Source organism: Ziziphus jujuba, chromosome 3, assembly GCF_031755915.1.
Source record: "Ziziphus jujuba cultivar Dongzao chromosome 3, ASM3175591v1".
Classification (NCBI taxonomy): Eukaryota; Viridiplantae; Streptophyta; class Magnoliopsida; order Rosales; family Rhamnaceae; genus Ziziphus; species Ziziphus jujuba.
This window is the reverse complement of record NC_083381.1, coordinates 17,793,240-17,805,351: the sequence shown is the minus strand read 5'-3', so window position 1 is coordinate 17,805,351 and position 12,112 is coordinate 17,793,240. Positions and strand designations below refer to the sequence as shown.

At 30.3% G+C, this 12,112-nt stretch overlaps 1 protein-coding gene across 1 annotated transcript; it reads right to left on the bottom strand.

Moving 5' to 3' along the window:
• Positions 1 to 2,344: 2,344 nt before the first annotated feature.
• Positions 2,345 to 4,887, bottom strand: LOC107422611 (probable indole-3-pyruvate monooxygenase YUCCA7). The gene is made up of 3 exons (XM_016032080.4): positions 3,957 to 4,887; positions 3,343 to 3,714; positions 2,345 to 2,874 (listed from the first exon to the last, which is right to left on the bottom strand). The coding sequence occupies exons 1-3, from the start codon at positions 4,851 to 4,853 to the stop codon at positions 2,647 to 2,649; spliced, it is 1,497 nt and encodes a 498-aa protein (XP_015887566.4). The 5' UTR covers positions 4,854 to 4,887; the 3' UTR covers positions 2,345 to 2,646.
• Positions 4,888 to 12,112: the final 7,225 nt, after the last annotated feature.

Sequence of the window (12,112 nt, the reverse complement as noted above, 5' to 3'; positions counted from 1 at the left end):
TTAAGGAACAAGACGGAATGGGGTGATGGTGAAGAAGTAGGAAGAAAGAAGATATGGGTGGTGGCCAACCCCATGTGATTTTCTTTGTCTCGGTAACAGTGATTGTCTATCTAGGTAAAGAGATTGCATTGTCCTTTCACAATTGACATTTGACAATGCTATAGTTGTAGGATTCATTTTGTAGTCTCAAAATACTGCAGCTTTTTTTATCTCTCAATATTTGCTTGGAAGTCATCACATTTGCATTTAACATAGATATTATTATTAATGCATATATATGTATATAGAAAAATTAGCTATTGGTTGATTAATTTCATGTGGTAATAAAATCCACAAATTATATGTTATTTCACATCAAAGGTATGGCCGACATAAGTTGGTTATGTTGTCCAATATATGATTTTTATATGGATATATATGTAAAGTTTAATACAATAAGTAAATTATGTAAAAAAAACTATGAAAGATAGTATTTATGATCGTTAAATCATATAAATTATAAGTATATATACTATTTTTCAAAATAAATATTATTTTTTAAAATTTTTATTCATAAATATTTTACTATATTAAATAAAAAAGAAAAAGAAAAAAAAATTGTGTATATGCATGCGCATAGTCGTGAACTTAACAATGCCAGGCACCTCATGTTTTTTCTAGTTTTATTATTCAAGATTTGAGTGTGTGGTGGTAAAGGAATTTAGATAAGACATTAATGAGTTCGTAGCTTTTATTTTTCATGTTTGAATTATAAACAGCATGGGTACTCATATGGGTTGTCTTCTAACTAATTTGTTTCTACTAGGAAAAACAATTCCTTTGAAATATTGGTTTGTTGGAATGCTACGCAGCCACATTTATCTTGTGATTCAAAGCTAGCTTTTCCTTTGTTTGGGCAGCAAGAAAGTTGCAGCTAGCTAGCTAGCTAATTCCTTGTGAACACTTCCTTTGACAGGAAAATTTTCTCTCCTTGGAACCACCAATTACAATTTCCCAAATTATAAGTTTTAACATTGAAGAAATTTGCAGCACTTAAAATGCTGAGTTTATAATAATTTAAAGGTTTTGGGAGATTAAAAGCTGGAGTTTCTTTAAGGAAAAACAAAATAAAATTGTTGGTATGTTTGACACCCAGATGGGAATTTGAGAATAGAAAGGAATATAGTTTAAAAAAAAAAAATATTCTGTCAGATGCTTTGGAGATATAATGTATTTAGTTTGTTAATGCTTGGAGCTTTTAGATTCCCATACTTCTGTTTAGGTTTTAGTGGTGACTGGAAAATACATGTGGCATGCATGCAGAGATTTGGAAAAGTTGCGTTTTATATTGGCTAAAAGTTGTAATAAACCTTTAAATATAAATTTAATCATAAAATAATTGCAATACTGTGATTATATATAGATGTGGTATGATGGGTGAACCATATATCAAATTCAACAAAATTTAAAATGAATGCCATACAATTCATTTATATCATCAAATATTTAAAATGAATCTTTAAAAATAATTAATTAACGTTTAATAGAAGAGTAATGTACTAGAAGTTCCATAAAATGGATGTAAATAAGAAATACAACACTATAATTCCAAATACAAATACGAAAAAATTTGTTTAGCATTATCTCTATTAACTATCTTTCAACTTATAAAACTTATAATAGAAAATGAATGATAGAATAACATGATAAATGTCTAAATTATCACACTCCAAGATAAAATTTTCACTCATATATGCAATCTTACTATGTCATTATATAGTGTTTATTACAAGTTGGGTAATAGTTTATGTAGAAAAATAGTTTTCTGGTCTTCTGGTTTACTATTTGTAAATGTGAAAATGTTTTTGTTGTACCAAGCTAATATTGGAGATTTATTTACCAGCAGTTTCCAAGGATAAGATTTATAACATTTTATAATTTTTTACAGATTGTGGGCTCTATCCATATGCAAAGCAGAATGGAGATAAAGCAGTCTGAAAATTTTAGTATGAAAACACTAAACCAGTTGAGTGAGGAGTATCACCTTTTCAAGCTAAAAAAAAAATAAAATAAAAAGAGGAGTATCACCTTGAGGAGATTTATGATGTTGGGTGTATGATGGACTTGGGGTCCACTTTATTAATTGGGTCCTTGGTGGGCCAACACTTAGGGTGGGTAGATAGCCCACTCCATTTTATTTATGACAAAAGTGGACCAGATTTTGTATGTCTACATAGATAAAGAAACTGAATCTTTTTACCACTTTGACAAACATTATTAAATTCTCTCAATACATAATTCCTTGGAATAATAATATAACAAATATATAATAAACAAATAAATAAACAATAAGCCTCATCTTTTTCACTTTTTAGCTACTAATAAATGAAAAAATAAAAGCACAGAGCCTCATCTTCCTTCATACAAAATATATATATATATATATATATCCCCGATTATTTTCTTTATTATTATTATTATTTGTTTTTTTGAAGGAGAGGGCTACCTTTTGTATAATATATATATATATATATATTTTTCCTTTGTCTACTTTCTAAAAATTATTTTCTACACAAAAAGGTCTGATTGATGATCTGCCACCAAGCAAAAGAAACAAATTGATCATGATCTTGATCTTGATCATGACGATGATGATCATCATGTTGTTTAGAAATGTGAAATGCATCTCCTATGTCGAGCTGCAACAGATTTCTTCTTCTGCTTTGTTTCTTCTTTCCAGCTCTTAGCAATATCATGAGCTACACTAATAGCATCAAATGAAGCACCAGATAAGCCTCTCCTTGTAAACCCAACAGCATAAAGTCCTGCTTTTCCTTTCCATCCATTTGGGAATGGATTCTTTGGTATTCCATCTCCAGAAAAGAAATCATTTTCCTGTCCAAAATCATAGTTTCCAAACAGATTTTAGCTGGACTGATAATTAATGCCAAATCAGTTAAAAAAAAAAAAAAATAGAAAACAGATTTAAAATACGATTATGAGTGAGGTATGCATCAAATCTTTGATGATAAGTAAGACAAAACAGAACCACGAAACAAAAGCTAACAAAGCTAATCAATTTGTCCCTTTCTTTTTTTGGTCTAAAATTAACCTCAAAGTTTAAAATTCTTTTCTTCGTTTAAAAGAGAGGGAAAAAAAAAAAAAAAAAAACAGAGAACAAAATCAAAAATGTGTAAAAAGTGAAAAGAAATAAACCTAAAAAGGAAACCAACTTCCATAACTGTCACATGGGTTTTGAAACATAGAAACTTCCAAAATAGATTTTATTATAATTTTGAAAAATAAAAAAGAAAATCATCAATTATTTCTAAAACAATGAATTAAAAGGAAAAAAAATCTAACCTTTAACCATGAAGGAACATTGCTTCTATACCCAGTTGCAAGAACCACAGAATCAATCTCAAAACTATCTCCATTAACAAGCTCAACTCCACCATTAAAGAACCTCTTGATTCCTGGGACAACCTTAATCTCCCCAGATCTTATTTTCTTCAATGCTCCAATATCAAGCACTGGTGTTTTCCCTGCTGTGTTCTTGAGCTGCAATGGACCAATTGATGGCCTTTTTAGGCCATATTTTTCAAGATTCCCAAGAATCAATCGGGCAAGTATTAGTAGCATTTTGTCCACAACACCAATTGAGAACCATTTCATCAGCAAAACTGCCAATTCAAATGTTGATTTCCCAAGAAGTTCCCTTGGCAATACATGAACCTGTAAATCAATCATCAAAAAAAAAAAAAAAAAATGAGAGAGAAACAAACCCAGTTTAGATTTTGAAGTTTAACAGCTATTGAAAGTGATAAACTAGGCAAAAATTTTAATAGAAAAGTTCAGGGTGCGTTTGGAAGTGATTTCTTACAAAACACTTTTTTTTCGCCTACTTCTATATTTTTGAAAATAACTTTAAATATTTTAAAATCACTCCGAAACGGCCACTTAATCTATGTACTCACCGAGCTCCGAACCACCATTGAAGGGCTTGCATTGTGGTTGCAAAGATCAAGAGAGACTTCCATTCCTGAATTTCCACAACCAACAACAAGTACTCTCTTGCCGTGGAAACTCTCACCGGATCTGTAATCACAAGCATGCATAACACGTCCACCAAACTCATCCAAACCTTCGAATTCTGGCACTACTTTCTCGGCATTCTCTCCGGTAGCCACCACGAGCCACCGACAAATATATTCGACCTCTCCGGGATTCGAGCTGCTCGTCGATATGGTCTTGACACGCCACAAACCGAAAGTTTCATCATACTTAGCAGACTGAACAGTCTCATTGAACTGGGGGTTTATACCGAAGTGTTTGGCATATGATTCTAAGTAGCTGATGAATTGGTATTTTGATGGATATTCAGGAAAACCATCAGGGAAAGGGAAATTGGGCAATTGGCAAAATTGTTTAGGAAGGTGAAGCTTAAGACGATCATAGGTTCGGTTTTGCCAAAGAGAAGCAATGCAATTAGCTCTCTCAAGGATGATAAATGGGGCACCTTGTTCTTTAAGGCAAGAACCAACTGCTAAACCGGAAGGACCGGCACCGACGATGACCGGTCCGTTAACCCATATGCACCGGCGAGACAAGAAGGAGTAGTCATGGTTGTCAAAGGGTTGAACCATTGGTGGGATATTTAGACAAGAAGTGTTATGCATCATTAAGGGGGGGAGGGGTGGGGTGGGGTGTGTGTGTGTGTGTGTGTGTGTGTGTTTTTCTTTTGGGAAAGTTGTAGAAGAGCAGAGGGAGTGAAAAGAAGAAGTAGAGAATAGAATGTTAATATGTTTGAAGTTTATATGTGTGGGGAGAGAGAGAGAGAGAGAGAGAGAGGATGTTTTGAAGTGCATGTTCATGTGAGGGATATGGAGGTTTAAATAAGGAGGAAGTCTTGGCCATGAGTCGGAGCATGTGATTGGGATTAATTTTCAAATTTTCATATGCTATTATCTCTCGTTTTAAGGCTCATTTGTGGCCGCCTTCTTTTGTTTATTCCATATATATACAAATAAATAACTAAAATACAATCATCAAAAAAAAAAAAAATTACAGTGTATATATATACACATGAAGATTTTTTAATAAATCATCCAACCAATTGAAATAATCATATCTAACAGTGCATAAAAGATTGAAAATTAAATTAAAGTGATATGGATATGAAACAGACAACCACAAATCTTTCATACACTATTGACTAAGGTCATTTTTAAATGATTTGTCAAAAACTTTATATACAATTTTTATTCTATTAAGCGGATAGTGTCTGATTACATATAGTCCGGATGAAATATCCTATCATTAATCCCCATTATCAGACAGCGATAAAAAAGTATTCTATGTACCCAAAGTCTTATAATTAATAGCATTTAAGGAAGTGAAAACCAAATCAACAACCTTTTAAATAGATGGGTCTTCTTTGGTCTACGCCTTTTGTAAATTTTATCTTCCACCTTTTAGGTGTGGACAAGCCATTTGTGATCACCAAACCAGCTATACCTAGCTATACACTATACGTATCCTATATCTAGGAAAAATCAATGTCTTTCACTCTGTCTTTTTCTTTCAATCTTTTTTTTAAGTAATAGTAGGGCAATAGGCATATGAAATGTAGCATGATGTTTTCCAGGGTTGGTACTTGATGTTAAACCCCTATGAACTTGGCTCTCAAATGACCTATAAACTCAGGATCAAATGTATAGCTTTTAACTTTTGACTTCAGTTCCCTGCAGGCGGCAAAACTGTACTTGATCTAAGTCCAGCTTTTTGATTGGATTAATTTTTAATATCTAGTTTATCTTGAAACTCAAACGAAAATGTAATCGATATCTTGCTGAGTCATCTTAATACTTTTTCCGTTTATCATTTATAGTTAATTAACTTTTAAAATGAATTCTAATATTTAACTTATCCTAAAAAAAATAGAGCCTTTTTAATTCGTAATACCAATTTAGAAGTTAATTTATACAATTATAGACCATCAATATTATGATTCATGATATGGAGAGGGATTGATCATATAAAAAGAAAATGCATATAGTTTCTGCATGAAAGATCTAGTAATTACCAAGAATAATCATTAGCTTTGCATAATTTACGTTTGTTTGTCCTGTGTACAAATAGTGCCTATCACTTTCAATACTGCATGATGATGAATGTTTCAGAAGCTTCACTAGCTACTATCCCAATTGTGAATAAAACCATAATAGAGAAGGCTTTTTTAAAAGGTGAATCTCTATGAAATGTCACTGTTAAGCATAGGCCAGCAAAAGTTAATTACTAAAAAAATTGACAAGTCTTTTAAAAGTTTAGAAGTTGCAGAATGAGTTTGCAAATTAAAATATTATTTTGGTGTTTGTAACTCTAGAATATTTTATTCTCTTTGGTGCAGATTCTAAATCTAAAACTGAACAAATTAAATAGATCCAATATTGTGTAGAAAATGATCCAAAACTTTTGCTTCCGAGATTACAACAAATGTATTAACCACAAAATATGTGGATCAATACTCATGTGGGAATTAGGGAAGGAGCGAGAACAGAGAACACAGACCAATCAAAATTATGACTTTTAAATTCCTATTTTTTAATTGGTTATTTATTTAATTTTTTCTCTTGGTTAAATATTATCGATCATCACGTTGTTGAATTGTTTCGAAAAGGGTTTAGCAGGTAAAGAGAGCTAGCAATTGAACCGACTTAATTACCAAATTCTTGCAGGTTTTTTTTCTAATAAATGATATTCATATTACATATTTGGATTTTTCTTTTTTTTCAGTCTATAAATATTTTGTAAAATATGGCCTAAGAGGTTTCTCTTCATACAAATTAATCTCCTTTAAAAAGTGTTAAGGTTTTGATATTTGAATATATAATGTTATGTAGAAATGTCAACGGGACAGGACGGGTCGGTTTTAAAATTCCATCCCCATTTGTGCTAAAAATTTTAAATTCCTTCCCCACGAATTTTTTTCCTTTTTTTTTAGAAACAGGACGGGGACGGAAATTTCCCAATTGGGGACGGTACTAGGCGGTTTTCTTCGTTTATTTTTTTTTTATAATTGATATAATATTTTTGAAAAATTTATATAAAAAAAAATATTTTATGAATAAAATATAAATAAAGTAACTAAAATATAATAAAAATACAATAAAATATAATAAGGTCCAAATTTACAATTATAATAAAATATATCCTTAAAAAATACAATAATCCAAATATATAAAATATAAAAAAACAAGTAAATATATACGGGTCAAGTTTGGGTTGGATTCTTTATTCCCCGGTCTCGGCCTATCCCCGATTTAGACCTTAAAGATTTATCCCAAGCCCATCCTGCGGCCCCGATTTTTCAGAAAAAAAACCACCCCGTTAGGAGCGGTGCACTGCAATTTTCAAAGTATGCAGGGCAAATTGACATTCCTAATATTATGTATATACGAACTTGAAATCAAAGAAGCGCAAATCCATATCGATTGGGTGCATACCGTCTGATGATACGCTTGAAAAAATATATTCTTTTTTATCATCAGAAAAAAAAAAAAAAAAAAAGGAAGAAGAAGAAGAACACATATAAAAATTATATATATGTTATTTGTTACTACTAATGAATCATCAATGGACGCTCTACGGTTGACATGATAATTTAGTAAGCTACCATTAAAGATTTACCTTTCCAAATACAATTTTAATTTTAAATTTTCTTTTAAAAAAGGCAATAGATGCAACTAACTAATATCTATATACTAAATTAACATGAATTCTATTAATAATAATTACTAATAGTGACAAATAGCAAAACTATATAAAATAGGTCTAATATAGTAGGGTTTATTACACTGTACATCTTCAGAGTTTTTTTTAATTACAATCAAATACCTTGATATATATGATAATTGCAACCAGATACCTTATCGTTACCACATTGACGTTAAAATTGACAGAAAAAAGAGGTATAATAGTCATTTGACACAATTACATAGTAGAAAATTGAAACTAAAGGACAAAAATCACAGAGAAAGAGGGGGAGGATTGTAGGCCATTGGATTCTTTTTATTTGGACACCTTTTGATCCTGCAGTTTCACCTTTGATCTCATTTTTTTTCTCATTCTAAGTACTTTCTTCTACTTTTTTGTTTTATATTTATTCATTATTATAATTTTTTTTCCTTAAAAATTTTAATTTCAATCAAATATCCAAATGTAGAAATCGAATCCAATTCAAAAGTCAAACCTCTGCATTCCATCAATTCTATCTATTATAGCCATGTGAGCGATGATCAATGCCTCCTTCTTCATTCTTATCGTGCTCACCCGACACTACCTGTGCATTTTATCACACCACCACCTTAAAAGCAACATATTTGAACTGCAACCTCAACTAGTAAGATTAGAATTTGAAAAAACAGATTTTTTTTTTTTTTTTTTTTTGCGAGGATGCTAACCTCTAACCAAGTGGATCTGAGGCGTTCCTCTTAGGACTCTGGACCCTATTCTTCTTTTCGATCATTGTCGTGACCGAGCGCCATGTCTATCAAACCCTTGATCAGACCGTCCATTTTTTTCTTTATTTCTAATTTTCAAATTTTTTTTTTTGAAATCTAATTTTAGATATTTCTGTCTAATTATTATTCCTATACTTGTGTCAAATGACTATTATACCCCTCCTTTGTTAAAGTCGTTAACTTTAACGCCAATGTGGTAACGGCAAGGCATTTGGTTACAATTATCACATAGATAAGGTACTTTATTGTAATTAAAAGAAACCTTGAGGGTATACAGTGTAATTAATCCTATATAGTAGGATATATGAGTATCATTTTTGTCATTAAATTGGTACATCTAGCTATCAATAAATAACTATAATATTGTCATAATTATTATGAAATAAAAATTTTAGAGATAGAAGTTTTTGTTTGCCATAAAATGAACTTGGTTAAGTAATAATCCTTTCACATCTATATAATAAAGTTGTGGGTTTGAAACACACCTTTTGTGTGTGTGTGTGTGTGTGTGTGGGCGCGCGCGTGCGCATGTGCGTCTAATTCATCTTCAACAGAGTAATGGGCAAGAAGGTTCAAACATCCGCTATTGCAGAGAAAATGGTGCAAACTCTTCGGTTCATGAAACTTTCTTTTTTCTTTTTTCTTTTTTTTTTTTTAATCTTTCTATCAATGGTGTTCACTAGCGGGTTGATTTATTCCTGCAGCGTATTAATATTGATATATTTCATATTTAATGTCTTAATTTTGCCAAGAATTTTTGGTTTGTGAGCCTAAAATGAGATGTAATCCACACAATATATTTGATTCCCAATAAAGTTTGGTGGCTGGGGATTCGGAAGAAGCGGCTACACATTCCACAGATTACAAAAGTTTAATTGAGCCAATGCATACTTTTTTGAAAGAAAATAACAATTATTAGGTAGTACATTATTATTATTTAACCTTTAGAAACTTTGATCACCTATATTATTTGCTCATATATACTCATATTCATAACCAATCTCTGACTTTACATATTTATATAGTACCTTTTTCTACTTAAAATTAAACATATTATATATGTATTGGCATCATAATTGAATGTAGTTATTGTACTATTTATAATACAATAGTATGAAACACGTCATTATTAGGGTCACCAAATTTTTTATTTATCAAATTTTAAATAGAAAATTATGTGACAGTAATGTGTTACATATTAAACTACTAATGCCCAAATGTAAAGGTATATTGTAGAACTCAATATAAACCAATAAAACAACAAATTAGTGTTGATTGAGTTTTTGCAGACAACAGTAACAAAACTACTGTTGTTTGGGATAATAATTGTGAATCCAAATATCTATTATTAGTAATAAATTTAAGATTTATATCCTTAACCCTCCTGCAACCAAGCAATAATATTTGAAGAGGAAAACCCACTTGCAAAGGAGCTACAAAAACATGTACATTATTGAAAGGATTTTGTAGTAGACCAAGATTTTGCTTCAACTTTAGGGGAATAAGCACATTATAATGTTATAGAACAAAAAGGGTTTCATGCGGACTTTCCAAAAATGGAAAAGGGTATACATGAGAGGGATTAGCTCTTGGAAAGTGAGCTCAAACAACTATCCTCTTGTTCTCGAAGATTCAAATGGGCTGAAGTAAAGCCACTTGAAATAATAAAATTATTTTAAAATTGTGTTACATAAATTGAAGATATATATATATATATATATATATATATTTTATTATATGTATGCATATGTGGATATTCTCAGTTCAACGTTTGTGTTACAGAGCAATGGTGACAAGGATGGTCACAATGTGTCCACGTGGAGTAGGTGATCCAGGACTAATAGATATTCACACTTGCAACTTGGGAGACGTAATTAGAAAACGTATTGGAATTTCGAAGCATACCATCTATACCTTGTCCTTGCATTGGAACATGTTCTTTATATCTTTGGCCAGGTAATTAAAATTAAGTCCACTTTTAAGAAACATCTTCAACTCCAATTTACACAATAAGATATCTAACTATCCACAAATTTCAAAAAAATTTATGTGTTCTAGATTTCATATTTTGGGCAAACAAGTTCGAAAATTATCATGGTTATATAAAAGAGGCAACTCACGTGCATGTAACCTTCGTTTTTATAAATTCGATTCTTTTCATGCAAAGATGACCTGGCTTTGGTTCTTCTCAGGTAACATTATAAACTGGACTTTGAAATGAGTAGAATCATATTATTAATTAATCCACAGTGTTGATATATATAACTTGATACTTTAGTTTTAAGTTAATTGCTCTTTAGTATTATACTTTGCCACAAAACGTTGTATATTATCTCCTAAAACATTCTATACTAAATCGTCAATTTACAATTTATTTTACATTAGTCTAATTCTTGAATAATTTCTAAATTGACTAACAAAAAATTTAAAAGTTCAAAAAATTAACTAATTTTCTTATTTTACAAAAAAAAAAAAAGAGAAAAATTGATTAGCTGATTAATATAAAAATAGTTAATTTTTTTAATTTTTTAATTTTATGCTACTTATCAATTTTAGAATTAATTTAAAAACTAAACTAATAGGAAACAAATTTTAAATTAAACGTCGTTTTAAATTTAAAAATTTAAACTACAATCTAATCAAAATATAAAATATTAAAATACAATTAACATTTTAATTAATTATGCATAGGTAGAAATAAGAATATATTTTACTATCATAGTATTTTTTTTTTTTTAACTTATAATAGGACGATAGAGTACTATACATGATAAGTTATGACTGACATCTTGATTAATAACTTAAAATTTATTAAAAATCAAATTGGGATGTGACAAGTCTAATTAACACCTGTGCATTCTATCATTCCCTAGCCTTTCCAGCCTTGAAAACCTGCACGAGCCCCGGCAGGAAAAGCTCGTATCTGGTTCTATTTGTGACCATGTATTGTGACTTTTTGTTGGCCTCTACAACTTTATATCATATCCTTAATTTGAACAAGAAAGAATGATAAACAAACAAATATAGATTTCCCTGTACAGCTATGAAGTATTTAAGCTTCGTTATGATCGAGAATATCGACTGCTACTCTTTCCAAAGAAAATTGTGAAAATCTTAAGATTTTTTTTATAATTAATAAATAAATAATTTTATTTATCGTTATTAATGATCATCATGATTAAATAGAGTTTATATATTATTTGATATACTATTTTTGGATAGAAATTATAATATTTTGTGAACCGAAAAAAATTCACCCAAATTTAGTTGAATCCAAAATCATATATAACTGAGAGGTGTGTTCTCAATATCTCATAATATGTATTAATTAATCGTTATATATATATATATATATATATATATTATATATGATGTGGATATGAGACATATCAGATATGCACATCTATATCATCAAAGAGTTTGAGTAGCATAGGTTTTCAGCCAAAAAAAGGAGTTTCAGTATCATAGGTTTCCAGCCAAAAAAAGGAGTTTGAGTAGCATAGGGAAAGTAAAAAGGGAATTCTATTCCCTGCCACAAAATTACTCGTTGACTAATTGAGTACGTGAAGTTTTTGTCTTTTGTTCTGGCTTCAATTAGAGCATGAAAGTTG